Genomic DNA, 16,066 nt, shown 5'->3' with positions numbered 1-16,066 from the left:
AGGACGGTCAATGACAACACATTTGCCCAAGATGCTAGCCAAGTTCTGAGTGGAACATGCCATCTTAGGCTGAAGACCTACAGTAGTCCAGCTGTCTCTATGTAAATTTTGCCTCTGTTTAAAAAGAGAATTTGCAGAAGTGGCTACATGAGTGGGGCTGCTTTACGGCTTTAAGTGTTCTGGGAAAGGAACGATATTGTGTCCACAGAAATGTTAGAACTCAGCTTTCTAGAACTGCTGAAATGTTTGACTGATAGACTACAAGATAAAACTGGTACTTAACTGTAAACTTTGGTCATATGTGATATTCATGGCAGATGATTAGAACATAGTAAGAGATGATTCTGGATGAGCCTTTTTTAAACCTCAGACATTTATTGATGGTTGAAGTGAGTGGTGAAGATCACCATGGCCAGATTCAAAGAGCTCTCTGAGGCCGGCAGAAAGAAGGTCATAGATGCACATGAGTCTCGCAATGGGATTAAAAAAATCTCATAACACTTAGAAATCAGCTGTTCCTGTGTAAAGGGTTTACAAGTGGAGAAGATTTAAAACAACTGACCAACATGGCCAGGTCAGGCCTAGCAAGTTCAGCCCAAGAGCAAGGTGTGCAAAGAAATGTCATCACAGGACCTACAGGTAGATCTTGCCACAGCTGAAATTTCAAAGTACAGCCTCTACCATCAGATGTTTGGTCCTGGTCTTTGTCCAGGTGTTCTGTGACAAACTTTAGATTCTCATGTCAAACAATGCCACCTAACTACAGTAAACTCTCTTTAGCGTATGGTGTCTCATGGCTTTTTGCTTTACTACATCCTGAAGCACTGTCAACTGCACAACCCAACCAATACTGGCCCTCAAAACAAGGGCTATGCATACCACTGCAGGACCATTAGCAAAACTAAGGAACTGCTACACAAAGAAAGTCAGAATAACCTGTCACCCTCCTCAGCCGGTCGCAAAACAACATGCTGTGATTAAAAATATACTAACACTACCACAGCTGAGCGAGGGATGCTACGACACCATCAAAGAGCATTTCATACATAAATATGCAGTCTCCTTATCCTTCCTCCCTCCGCTTAGACACTTCTAAGGACCAGAAACATGTGGCACAAGCAATTCCCTTCCAAAAGCTGCACAAGGACAACAAGAGAGCTGCTCAAGTTCCTTTCCTAGCACAAACAGATCAGATACTTTTTCAGGCCTAAAGGTCTGTAGGCTTCGGAACAGAAGGTACCCAGAAAACATGCCCATGTGAAGCTTATATGGACGGTCCAGCTGGGAACCACAACATTCTGTCCATGGTTCTATGTTGGCCCCACATATGAATGCCCACCAGGGTCAGTGTTGGGACCTGGAGGGGTTAAACATGGGCCTCATCTAGGTTGTACACTACATGCAGGGCCTAGATGGGACCCATGTGAGATTAAGGTTGGCTGTAATGTTGGGGACCATTTGGGAAGCCCTACTGGGTCCCAGTAACAACACATGTACAAACCCACTCAGAGCCCATGTGTGTTCACTGCCACAGATGGGTTCAAAGAGGAGGCTAAATTCTGCTGCACTGTCTATACAGCAGAATTGGAGCCATTTCAGAGATATGAGGTTTTGTCACAGTGAAGTATAGACATGATGCAACAGTGGCATCCTGGAGTTACTCCTTACCTTATATGCTTGCCCTCCCTGAGGTCGTAAAGGGAAAAGAAGATGTCTGTGTCTTCGCCAATGGTGTTGTAGGTGAAGCTCTTGAGATTGACAAATAGATGGTGTGGCACAGGTATCCGGCAGGCATCGCCGTGACGCTGCCGCACGCTGTCCCCCTTCGAGACACAAAAGAATACAATTGTGCTTATTAGCATCATCTCTAACACTAATTTACAGCAGAAGGTACAGCACAAAAGCACTGTTTGCTGTTTACACACGAGTACAGTGCAGAATCAGGCTGCTTTGCATAGACATTTAACAATTCATTACATCATGAGCTCTCTGCTGGCAGCGCCGGTGACCTTCGGATGAACTTACAATTCTAAGACAAGCTCAAAATCACCCTTAGCTTCTCTAACACACTGCTAACAAGGTGTTTCAACCAGGTTCCTAAACAGTTTGTGTCAGATTTCAGCCCAGAGGACAACACTGACCTATGTAAAGGGCTAAGAGCTCGCTGAAAAGAAAAAAAAAGCACTGTGACAGGTGGTGACTTCTTTAAACAGGAAAGAACACGGTTTTTATTTTTTATGTTTTTTTACCTGGGTTGTGCTTTGCTGGACGCTGTGTCTGCTGGACAGGTGCTGTAGGGGTCGGGAGAGAGGGGGAAGAAGGGGGGAAAGAAGCAAGAAACGTCTTTCAGTTGACATATCTTGAAGGAATCCTAAGTGATATATGTGTCTGGTTTGGTTAGAGTCTAGCAGGTGAACAACATCGCATTGTCAGGTGCGTCTCAAGTGGTGTGGGGGGAGAGCCTGAGGCAATAACATCTGACCACTCTCACTAAAACACACTGACATATTGGGGGGAGGAGGGTGGGGACAACACAGTGGCCACCAGGCTTCCGGCAGCACCCAGTGAATCTAATCTGTTGCTGGATACAGAATACCCACAACAAATACTGTACAGTTTTACTATTAGAAGCTCCATTCCTAACAAAAACAGTCAGAATTCATTTTCACAAGACCCTTTTTGGGAATTCACTGATTGCTTTTAAGGCATATACATGTATATATGAACATATTTGTGCATGTATGTAGCACTGCATTGTCCTTTACAGAACAGTCAAAACACATGAAAAAGACTAACAGTTTATTTTTATTTAATTTGGACAGACAGCTGTGCATAATTAAGAAGTAATTAAGAAGTACTTAAGTAAAAACTCTAAGCGTTAGCCTGGAAACCTTAAGCTGTAAGCAGTTGCATTTGCCAGGTATTGTGGGAACTGTAGTGTTTTTGGGGTGGCACATAAGTTTGTGTAATATTACCATGTTTACCTGAATAGCGCATACTGTGTATTCTCTGTGCAACTGGGTGCCGAACAGTCCACCTTTAGCATGAATGGTCAGACTTAAACAGCTATAAGTAAGATCCTGTTTACACCTGCACATCACATGATATGTCTTAAGTATCATATTCAATATCGAATTACATCTGTATAAGGCCAAGCCATCCAAAACTGCAGGTGTAAACTCACCCAAGACTCCAGATACAAATCAACCAGATACAAATCCCATCACTCAAACCACTTCAGGAGGTGGTCTAAAGCCACATTTGAGCCGCATGTTATAGCAGCGTAAACGCATCCGTCTCTTCAAGACTCGCTCCCAATACAACCCAAACACTAGTAATTGCAGCACGCTGAGCGAATTAGCATATTTCATCCCACACAGCTATTGGATTTCAGTCCACTGACTAGCTGGATTTGCATTTGTTTACCAAGTGTAAATGAATGTGGCTAGAATCTTATCACAATGCAATCCATATCCTAGTCATATTAAGAGACCAGGTGTAAATGGGATCTTACAGAGGTCGGCTGATTCTACAAAAACATTTCTATTCTATTCTATTTCTATTCACACTAAAATCTCCATCCTGGAGAGCATCTTCCAAACATGTCGTCAGAGTTATCAGCCCTGAGTACTGCCCAGTTTACTTCAGCCAACGGTGTTCACTGTATTTGCTGAAAAGTTTTAACCCTTTGCACAGTTCCAGCAGTTCCTGAAGATTTGTCTTTTTAGGTCATGCAAAATCTGCAAAATGCAAAAATGTACTGCTGCCTCTCTCGACTGCCCCCCCCCCCCCCCCTTTCAGTTACATGATGTAAACAAGACGAAAAAACAGCATCAATCCTACTCATTAACAAGACGTTTATTTGCCAGTGATTACTAATTATCATTGTCATTGCTGAAGCTGATCGGTTGTTGCAGCTTTGTCGTTCAATATTCCAGGTCATGTGGCTTGTGATGAGCTTCCAGACTCGAAGCACAGCAGCTGTGAGATCGGGAACAACAGAGAATTCCGAGCGGAAATATTCACAGCAGGAGCCTAAACACAACTTCCACACACTGCAGCCTGAGTACCTAGTGAAGATATGAGTCATCACACACACACACACACGCACACACACACACACACACACGCATACACACACACACACACACACACACGCATACACATACACAAAGGAGTAGCCCCCATACTTATGCATACAGGCCTGCATTCAGACTCATTCATTAAGCACACATGAACACGCATATAAGCACATGCAGCCATGTGTTTTCACATACATGCACACACGAGTAAACCCCCATCATACACACATGCCCACAACTTATCTCTCACACATGAATATCCATGTGAACGCACACACACACACACACACGCAAACACACACATCAAAACCCAATGTCTGCTTAACTTAATAATAACGTCTTCATGATGTGAAATTCTAAATTCTAATGTTGGGAGACGTTGATATGTTGTAGGTTTTGATGCTGGTCATGGTGTTAAGTAACCAAAATGTACCATCTGTTCAACGCTGGTGGTTGATGTCAAGCAAATGTTGGGTTTTGACGCTAACCTGCTTTTCATGTTCAGCTAAAATTCAACGTTTATATAACATTGGAGGGTAATTTCAAGCCAATGTTGGTTTTTGACAGACATTTGACTTGGATTACCAACGTCTGGCCAACGTTAAGAGTCCAATGTACAATTGACATACAGAATCCAACATCTAACAAACTTACAAACATGTCAATGTCATATCAGCGTAAAAGACAACATTTACTTGTGAGGTATGATGACCAAAACCCAACATCCACACATGTCCACACAATGTGAAATTCTAACGTTGTCTGAGGCTGAAATGCTGTTGGTTTAGTCATTCATTCATTCAGTGTCTGTCTAACGTTGGAGCTTGATGTCAACCTAAAATTCAACATCTGCACAATGTAATAGACTCCAATAACTATTAAACAGTACAGTAACACAAGCTCAATGCTGTTGTAAGTTGTAAAGCATAGACATAAGAACACACACACACACACACACACACACACGCATACATACTTCCTCGCTGTAGGGCCTGAGTGAATTATGAAGCGCTGCTACTCAGCACATGTTCTCCTCTCTGGTGCCTTCCCCTGCGTTCAGCATAAATTACACCACAATCGCTGCAACCCTCCCCCCCATCTGCGAACACACCAGTGGGCATAGAGAGTGTGGAGATACCACAGCAGATTAAAACCGACCCACAGGCCTTAAAGCTTTATCTGATCATGTTCTGCATGTGTAAGTCTGACGCGGATTAAACAGCAGCGAGGTCTCTGCCATCACCAAACAGTACGAGGTAGAGAGGCTTGTTGCAAACCGGTGAGGCTTCATCTGCTACTCGAGGCCTCACTTAGAAAAACTTTCAAAACAAATATCTTCCTTCTGTTCTCCGTGGTTTATCATTAGGGAGGCTAAACGCGTGCCTTGAGGGACTCATTAATCCAGGATGGTGCCTAAGAGCAAAGTGAGGAAGCACGGCCTACATTTTCAGAACTTTTCTGCAATTCTAATGTTTAAGAGAAGACTTAAAGGTTTCTTAGATGTTCCTGAGCACCTTGTCCTTATTACCTGTGTTTTGCTTTTGTTGGGTTTTAGGTGGCTAGGTGCAGTGGGGTGGGGTGAGGGTTCACTCAGACATGACCAGATGGTGCACAAAATGGCCCTGGCAGATCTTTTTACTCTCGTGGCCAAACTATATAGATATAAAGTGGAATATGGAGCAAGTGCGTATTAAGGTACAACAAGAGGTTTGGGTGTGAACAAAGAAAACTACAGAAATGTGAAATATTATACACATTATACATTACATTATACACTCTAATAAACACTAAAATATAAGTACTACAAGTACCACTTTGATTTTCATTAAAAAAAAATTTTTAGAAGTGATGCGTGGGTGGAGACATTTTTAAAGGTTTAAAGAAGTTGACATTAAGGTTCTTCACACTCACATCTCTCTTAGAAAATTCTTCATTATGGAACCAAAAATGGTTCTTCTTTGGCGTTGTTCAAAGAACATTCTGTAGCACCTTTTAAAAAGTGTAGTTTAGCTGTGAAGATGACTCTCCTGCACTAACTGAAGGTTGACCACAGTAGCTTTTATCTTTGTAGCTTTAAGGCAGGTAGAAGCTTTTACAGTTTCTGCTTTCTTTGTGTGTTTTTTTTTTTCAGGTACTGGCAAGAAGCTCCTTAGCCTCCCACAAACTCTTTAAATCAAACAATTCCAAAAGTCTTCTTCCAGAAAGAACTGGAGCGGTGTGTTCTCTCAGAGAGGAAGAGTTCAACTGACTCTGTTATTTCTATTTGATCTTGGGGTTTTTAGCTTAAGGATTTCATCAGATAAACACTGGGCTAAATGTGTGAGGTACAGGAATCTCCAGATCGATAGTTAGGGCATCTTCTGAATCCTGGGCTTAGTGGGTTTACACTGAAATTCAGAACAGAGGCAACAACTACAGCCTTACAATGTCACGTAAAAACACATCTATACAATATTAATCCAGTGGCAAAATGGAAAATGGAATTTTTATGGGATAATGCAGCTTTATATTCAGTCAACTTACATGGGAACTTGGTTTAAGATTGACAGCTTGGTTTAAGAGGTGTTTTATGCAATAAATGACATTATATAGTCCAGTGGTTCCCAACCCTGGTCCTGGAGGACCCCCCAACCCTGCACATGTAGGGCCGATTCGTCGGACGATGTCTAGTCTGAATGAAGTAATTCTTCATTAAAAGAAAAATGTAATCCAGGACTAGGCTTAATCTCTGTTACCAAAATATAGTGTTTATATAAACACACTTCACTACTCTCTACATTATTACCAAAATTAACATCATCAAGACCCCAAAATAGAACACTGTGGGAATTCGTAATAGTTTCTGTATCAGGATTAATAACTAAATAATAATAAACCTAGGGTTCAAAAGGTTAACAAGCTGAGTCGGAGGTTGTGTGTTAAGAGTAGAAAACCATTCAAATGTGTAGGGCAAGGGACTTCCAGGACAAGGGTTGAAAACCACTGGTATACACATATCGCCAATTCATGCTTAGGCTATAACCATTGTTTCAGTCTGGAGTCTCTACCTTTTTTTATAAGGTACAAAACAGGGCAGCTGACCAGTACACAGTCCCTTTGAATATCAACCTTAAAGACACGGTCACTAAACTGGCCTGGGCTGGGATTACTGGGTTCCATCTTCCCAACTGGCCGCCAACGTCTATAGATGTTGTTGTCCAACGTTTTTTAAACATCTCAAGCCAACGTCACGTTGCCGTAGGATAAGACACAATTTGGTCATGAGGTATGAAGGCCAGTATCCAGCATCTGTTAAATGTCGTAAATGTTAACATCCACACGACATGAAATTCTAACGTTGTTAGACGTTGATATGCTGTTGGTTAAGTGGCCAAAATTCCACATCTGTACTACAGAGGCTCACATTAAGTCAACTCAATTTTCATTTTCAACTAAAATTCAGTGTCTGTCCAATGTTAGAGTGGAGTCTAACAGCTTTCTGGTGTCAAGTTGATGTCCAGAGCCTGCTGGGTTAGCAGATGATCAGGTGGTTCTTAAATGGCACAGAGAGAGTATCACACTGAACACTCTCTCTGCCAGTTCTAATGGATGCATTTAAGAAACTACGTCTTGTTTAATTGAAAGAAACAATGAGAATTTGAAATCTGGACAAATGAAAATGCTCATTGTCTTCAAACACCCCGTCACATCTCCCTCCCTTCCTTTCTTTTTTCTGTTTTGTATTGGTTATCGAACCGTGCGCTCCTGCTTGCTTCTCTTGCGACAGGGAAAAATGGCAATGAAAAATGAGTGTAGGAGGAGGAGGAGGTGAGAAGCAAGGCTCCCTGCCATGTCCCCTCCAAAATCAGTGCCAGCCAACAGGTCCTGCAGGGCTTCCAGACTATTGTGCCAAGGCCAGGGAAGGCACTGCCTGCTCCGTGCCAACCTCCGCCATCACTGTAATGATCGTCCTGGCAGCGCTTTGGCTGCAATCCTCCCTTGATGGTGTTATTTCTGCATCAGGTATTCTGATGCACAGATTAAACCATTACTCTGTGATGTGTCTTGATATAAATTTTAAAAACTACCACTGCACTTGTTGCAATAATAAACACATATGTTTGGCGCCATTAAAAGGATAGAATTTAATAAGCCGGCTGATTTGTAAACATTCCCATTCAATTAAATCTGTGTTAAAGACTTTATTAAGACGTGTAATTTATGCACTCCATAAACCCGTGGTCTGAATTCTTTGTTTCTGGCTTGCTATCTTTAGAAGATGTTTGCAACAGAGCTTAGTGCCAATGTTCAGCCTCCAGCATTGGTGACTAGAAGGTCTTGCAATAAGACAAAGTATATTTAGATATTTTAGGATCACATGGTGAAGTGGGAGAAGTGTAGTGGGCTGTAGAACTGAAGCAGTGCTGCGCAGAAGATGAATATGTTCAAGCATCAAAAAGACATAAATGCAGTAGTCACTCATACGTATACGTACATGCTCTCACACTCACATACGTACACAGGCAGCATTAGTATTTTACAGTGAGACTGCAGGCTGGAATGTCAATTTCAGGCCAGTCAGTCATTTCTCAGATTTCCAGATGTCTTCTATTAAACTGTAATCATACAAATGTCAAAACTCAACAGAAATATGTTTATTCCAACGTGTTTAGTCACTCATGTATAACTGTATTTTCCAGGCTTAGCCCCACCAGACATAGAATTCCTATATATAAACATGTCTATTTCTACTCAATTCGAAAACATATTCAAGATACATTACCTAATATATTGCTCAGAGCTAGATTTATGCTAGTATTGACACTAAAAAGTAAAAACAATAATTATTAACAATAATTAATTAAGTATAAGACAGATCAGAATGTTTGATGATCACCATCCAACTTCATTCCTAACTCATCCCAAACATACTGGATGGCTCACCATCAGTCCATCTTAATGCTGGGCGGCTTTATACCCTTTTGGCCCATGCCTGGCATTAGGCATGGTGGCTGGTACCCTATTATCATGCCCCTTTAGACATCAGAGAAATCACTTACTTTGCCCACGACAATGGTTTTGCACTCCACCACAACTGACAGGTGTGCTCGCCTATTTATACGTGCTGCAAACCCTGTCATGTGTCATCATGACAGGGGTGGTCATAATATTATGAAACGACAGTGACAGTGGACAAAGGTGCCCCACAGGCCCCACAGAGGAGAAAGACGACTCCGGCGAGTGGTACAGAGCAATCGACTGCCACTGTGGACAAGCTAACTTCTATAATGACCGTCTTGCTAGTGTAATCAGAGGTATTAGGTAGCTGGTTGTAATATTCTGATACAACTGCGTATATATATATGTCAGTTATCAACTGGCAAGGATCCACTGTAATATCTACTGCTTTAAAAATTACCCTAACCATCTGTAGTGTCTCACCATTGCACAAGAGGGGTTCATAAAAATGCCCCTGAATAACCTTAAATAATCCCTAATTTACCATCTCCCAATCTATTCCTAATATATCTGTCAGTGTTATTAATGCATGAAGCTGTAAGACTCTCTGAATCTCTGTGCAAGTCACGATAGCACCACTTTCTCCATTATTATGAATAAAACATGAAATATATTCACATACTTGAGCCATCTCGGGATCGCAGTGTATTTCAAAGTGGAACCTGCTATTTTCTAATTGTCACCACTACAGGCAGTCTCTTGGAAACGGCCACAGTAGTTATGTGTGTATTACACATGTATACAACTGCTTCAGAAATATGCGATGCCACCATGACGTCTTCTGGGCTGCACCAGCTTACTTTCTAATGCGCCTGATCTGACAGAATCATGCTCGACAACTAAATGTTACCAAATACAGCCACTTAACAGACTAGGCACCATGTTGAGGCTTTTATTAGAGCTGGACAAAACAGATGACAGTAAACGGAACTAACTGTGTGATGACTGTTATTCAGACTCTCACAATCTCAACGCAACGCTACACCCTCTTAGCAGCTTTCCTTAACACGCATGCTAATCTCTGTTACCCACTAACAAGTGCTAATGGCGATCACAGTTTGCAAACAGCACTTGTAAGTGTGTGTGTGTTGTAGCGTCAGCAACACTTACCATTTTGTAAAGGTCTGAAACGCTGATCTGGTCGGAGTCCACCATTTCAAAGTCTTTCCTTGGTACCAGATCCAGTCCTAAGTGTCTGTTGGACAAATCAGACAAAGGGAGATGCAGTGGTGAGGGAGGGAGAGGCAGGAATAAAGGAATTAGGAGTATTTAGATCAGAGAGTCAAGCTCGAAATAGCTAAAATGTCTGCGCTGTTAAAAAAAGTGTCATGGTATTTTTTTTTTTACACCTGTTGTGGCGGCTCTAACACATGGTAAGCAATGCTACTATCTGAACTTGATCGGATATCAACTGTATCAGCTCACAGATGCCTCAAAATAAACAGACCCAACATAAAACCATTAGATTTCCACATTTAATCTACTAACAAACCAAACACTAATTCTTTCTCAGCTTATTTCTACCCAATATGAGGCTGCTGAACACAAGCTAGAGTGTTTCCACATATGTGAAAAGTGTTAGCTGGTGCTATGTACAGCTGTTTTAGTGCTATGTTATGGTAACAGGTGTGTGCGCCTCGCTTGTGAGCCTCAGTTAAGGCTTTCAAAGTGGTCAGCCGTCATCTGTGTCAGTCATAAAACAGTGATGTGCCTGGTTTCTAACACCTGCTCCAGCTACCATGCCTCTAGTAGAAATGCAGCTATCCTAATCCTGTGTATCTCTCGTATGCAATGATTTTGAGCAAATTAGCTAAATTCCTCAGTGTATATGATTTAAAGTGTGAACTGTCACTGACATACTTCATCATTTCAGTTGGAAATCTAGTTGAATGTTGGATAATCCTTTATATACCCTAATTAGATGAAGTAACTTTCAACTTTAGAAGTGTTATGGTGCATGTCTGTCCACATTGGTCATAGCACAAACTATTTTATACATTTTATATTTTATCATATGTTATGCATATATGTATATACACACTTTATATTAGCTTAATTTAACATTGCTCTATTAGTATTGCTGTATGGTATGCATGAAGCACCCTCTGTATTCTGTACAATGACAATAAAGAACTAACCCTTCAAATAACTAATAAGATAAGTAACTAACCACTTAACCACCAACATAACTAAGTAACACTACTAACCAACCAACTGAACAACTAACCAGTAAATAACTAACTAACCAGTCAAATGATCTAATTTAGTCATTTCAAATCAATAAGCATTCATTGCTTATTCATTGCTTACTCCGTTATTATTTAAAGCTGTCTGGTCTGATTTAAATTCTCATTCCTGAATTGAAAATCACATAATTAACAAATCAAAGAAACTTACAATATTGCCATTTTTTGCCTTATTGGTTAATTAAATCACCCATCGGCCATCTGCTTTTCCACATCTGTAGATCACATTAATATTCATATGAAGTGAAGTTTATTCTCTTATTGAGCTTTCAAATTACTCCAATCATGACATAAACAGGATGTCATAATCAATGCAAACTAAAAACAAACACTAATTAATTTATTGAACCAGCAAAGGTTGATGAGCTACATGCAATTACAGAAGGAAGATAAGCAAGATGAATGCCTCTAATTTAGCGCTTCAAGGTGCACGAATACATTTCATTACGCCTGTAAGTAAATAAGGGGACTTCTAATTGATATCAACATATGTCAAAATACAACAGCCAGTATTCTCTCATAGACATCTCTATTTTACCTGACATACAACAGGGCTGGTAAAAGAATTGGTTAAGGATTGTGTGTATAATAAAAATCTACACTGTCCATAAAAATTCTTTAGCAACTAAACTTGCTGGCTCCAAATAATGACCAATTACTCTGGATGATGAATGGACCAAAAGAAATGCTCCAAAATTACTCACAATAAAGTCTTTTTATATTGACTTCATTGACTCCATTGAGAGTTAAAAAGGCTTTCTCCACTTGTAAAGTTCTCTTTTTGGAGATATAAGGCTTTTGCTTGACCGCAACAATAAATGGGCACTCATAATTAAATACCAGATTGTAACTTTTAAAGGCTCTTGAACAGCTTCTGCTCTGTCCTTCAGGCCTCTGTATAACTTTCAGGTGGGTAAGTGCCACTGACTCCTTTCCATTTCATCCCATTTACTCAATTATCTGCTCGCTCGCCCAGCGTTGGATGTGCCAGCGACGTTCTGCTGACAGTGTAGTGCCTAAAAGTGCCTTGCTATGAACAACCTTGAAGGACAAGTGGCTTGCATAAAGCTGACATGGATGTTGACACACTTCAGTATGTTGACTTCCACAGCCCCAGAGGAGTGTTGGTCTGGATTACCATGTTCCCCATCATCCTTCAAAAGGACGAACTCTGTGACCGAATTCCTGGTTAGATTAAAAGGCCAAAAACATACCATATTGTGAAGTCTAAAGCCATCTAGTGCATCTTAATACCTTTTGTGTCAAATGTGTCTATGGATATGAGTGCAGGATGCCTGGACCGATAGGAGCTCTTTTCCCAGCTTTGTTGCTTCACAGAGAGAGCTGGAGAACATCTCTAAATGACGAGACCTAAATAAACTGAGACAATCAAGGGAAGCTCCTCTCTGCTTTTGCACCTCTTTAACCAGGTTGTTCAATACCTTTTGTGTCCAATGTGTCTATGCATACGAGTGCAGAACATCTGGCCAGATAGGAGGTACACAGATAGATTCACAGATAGTGCTGGAGAACATCTCTAAACGTAGAGACTTAGAGAAATAGAGAAAATCACAGGGACCTCAAGAAACAGGAATAACTCTTAGCTGTGCCATCACACCATGACAAAACAATATTTCTCGAGCGGGTGAAAGACCTGGCAGCACGGCGGCCCTCCACAGCCCAAGCGAACCAATTTGCTCGGTGAGCAGAAAAGCCGCTGGCTTCGTGTTTCTATATATGGGACAGAGTGTCAGTGTCTGCGGCTCACAGGAGCACGCTTCAGCCTGACAGTGAATGACAGATTTTAGCATTTCCCTAATTTCCACCGCCGAGTCATTTAGGTTGAGTCTATTTAGAACGGGCGGAGAACGGCAGTAATCCATCTCCATCTCCGTCACCCACTGACTGTGTGCTTGGGAGGCCACGGCCTATCTCACACATTGGCGCTCGTCCACAGTGCTTGTTTAAACACTGACCAATTGAGCGGGGATCTCTGGGACCCGGAGAGCGTGCCAAGGTTTTTCGTAGAGGAGAAGTATTGAGTGCCGTGATTTTAAACTTCTGAGGAGGTTTCTTCTAAATGCCTTTTTTAAACAGGACATGGTGGAGGAATGAACTGTTCCTGGGTTTGTACTGACGCAAGTTCCCTCTCTGCACAGGAGTGATGTAACACTAGCATAACTCATTTATCTGACATCTCTGTGGTCATTAAAATTTAAGGAACACCATCCAGACTGGTCGGACATGTGCATCACATTTCAAACAAGAACTTAATAAAACCTCTTAGCGCTGCATGTTTTACATTAACACTTCCGGTCCTCAGGTCAACATCTATCCCCACATTTGATATTTCTTGTAATAAAGAATTGTACAGAGCCATCTGCATACTATACAGATTCCATTCAGCTCAGATAAATAAAACCCCTCCACACCATCCTGTAAAAAAGAAACCCCAAGTATAGAAACCCCCAATTTTTTTTTACAATTATTTATTCAAAGCCTAATTATCTGAGCATCATTATGTGCATAACATAAGACTCTCTGTTCGCTGGTCTATATACTGTGTCAAAATTTCATGATGTTTCATGAAACATATTATCACTGTTATCCAGAAAAAACTACATCACACACCAACCACATTTAATCATATTTCAATAATCCTAATATATCTATAAATCAATATATTTATATATATAAACAGTCTCATTTTCTTCTTAAAAAGTCCAATGTGATATTTACTGAGTGAGTTCTGCAAGAATCCTCTATTTCACAACACGGCTTTGGGATGGCCAGTGACGTCTAAGAGTTAAATGGTTCAACCTACCTACGGACACGTCCATGCGTTTGATCTTTACCTTGGTCAGATAATGGCTAGACCTTCCTCATCATCATTCTTCTCACCTACTAGTTCTAATTAGGGACACAATAATGAGGAAAATGAATCCCTCCCTTTAAAATGCTTTCTCTAATAAAACAAAGAGGTAATTTCCATCACCTTGCCCCTCTCTAAATGCAGAACAGAAGCGGGGAGAAGACCTGGGGTCGGACCATGTGTCTGCATGCACATTAATGGATAAGTCAGGGTAATGAATTTTACAAATTGGGCCGCAACTACACCCTAAGTTCTAGAGCAAGAGCAACATATAGGCCCCTGAACAGATCCAGAGCTTTGTGAGGAAAGTTAATAACAAGAATGGGAAGCTTACCTTGCGTGGTGTGTTTTCTATAAAAGCAATGCATTAATTCTGAGCCTCACCTTCCTCCCTGCTAACTTCAAACTATCCTAAACGGATATATTCATGTATTTTTAATGACTGATTCAGGCTTGTTTCCATATTACATGTAACAGATAAAGCTGAGATTAAAGAACAATATGATAAATCTGTCATACTTACACTGTATGGTTTCAGTACTGAGTTCATAATCTGTATGTAATTGTACTAATAGAGATGCTTCATTTTCTTGCCGTCTGCAAATGAAAATGAAACCATCTGTGTGCTGTCTGAGGGTTTTAAAGGGTTATTTTCAAACTGGAAAAAGAAAATCTCTATGAGAGCATTAGTTCTCTAATTGATGACTATTATAAGGTGCAAAGAATAATGAAAATACAGCCAAAAACCTAAATGCTCTAAATGTATGAAATGTCTAAATGTATCTTACATTTGACACTGTTGTCATTTCAATGTTTACAGCTGGTGTTTCGATAATTGTGTTGCTGCTGAGAAAATCTGATACATGCTAAACTACTGTGTTATATTGGATAATTGTGCGATTCATAATTCGAATAGTCAATTATTCGTTTGAATAATTTAAGTATGAAAACAGATGTTGGTTGCAGCTCTATCCCTTGACATAAAGAGACACAAGCCTCGTAGCTCCTATCTGATGTTTGACCATAGAGAGACAGCACTGGCCTCAACACAATGATTGGAAAAAAAATTTACCCATATCTGCGTTATTCTTTCTATTAAGATTATTACAGATTTTGGAAAAGATCATTTCATTTGCAAGCCTTGGACACAAACTGGTAATGCTCTAGCTGATGGTTAGTAGCTCTGACAAGGGCTTCACACAGCATTTCCATCACTTATACAAAAGGAATATTCATACTATCAAAGGCAGGTTATATCTGTCCAAAATTTCGAATACACAGAATGTGTAAATCATATTATGACCTTCCAGATCATTGACTTCTGGTGACTTCTGGTAAAAAGTTCTGTATTTTTTAATATCACAATATATACTGTCCAAAATATATTTATATATATATTACAAGATCATTTCTTTCCAATATAATGTGGCTCTAACCCAAACCACTGACAAAACTTGACACTTGTCTGGATTTAGGCAACATTTGCTTTCTTTGATAAGCACTAATAAAATTACTGGTTGAAATCCAACAAACATCTGTGAAATGTCCTTCAAAACCAGGTTGATTAGGTTCCATATTCACCCCTTGGCCGCCCATAAGCCGTTTTTATGGTTGGAATGGAGAGGTCTGGTGAATTACTGCACAGCTACAATACAGTCCAGCAGCAACAGTTCAGTCCAAAACGCTGACTGAAAAATAATAAATGAAGCCAAATGTCCAACGCAATTGGCCTGCAAATAAAGCTGACAGCCTACATTGTTTGCTCAGGATATATGAGGCAATCACTCGATTAAGTATGGCTGGGAATTGCAGAGAGCAAGTTGTGCTACTCTTTAATTAGCTGTGCAGAACATATTGCTATGACTAAT

General features: G+C 40.5%; 1 protein-coding gene across 6 annotated transcripts in view; it reads right to left on the bottom strand.

Moving 5' to 3' along the window:
- dock3 (dedicator of cytokinesis 3) overlaps positions 1–16,066 on the bottom strand; it is a 190,085-nt gene that overhangs the window by 61,521 nt on the left and 112,498 nt on the right. For all 6 annotated transcript variants that reach the window (XM_072666454.1, XM_072666455.1, XM_072666456.1 and 3 more), the window contains 3 exons: positions 10,191–10,275; positions 2,250–2,291; positions 1,669–1,823 (listed from right to left, as the gene is read on the bottom strand). In XM_072666454.1, coding sequence (XP_072522555.1) covers positions 1,669–1,823; positions 2,250–2,291; positions 10,191–10,275 — 282 coding nt within the window. The remainder of the gene's footprint in view (positions 1–1,668; positions 1,824–2,249; positions 2,292–10,190; positions 10,276–16,066) is intronic.

This window comes from Salminus brasiliensis, chromosome 21 (genome assembly GCF_030463535.1).
Source record: "Salminus brasiliensis chromosome 21, fSalBra1.hap2, whole genome shotgun sequence".
Lineage (NCBI taxonomy): Eukaryota > Metazoa > Chordata > Actinopteri > Characiformes > Bryconidae > Salminus > Salminus brasiliensis.
The sequence above is the reverse complement of the archived record's forward strand: the minus strand, read 5'-3'. Positions and strand labels throughout refer to the sequence as shown.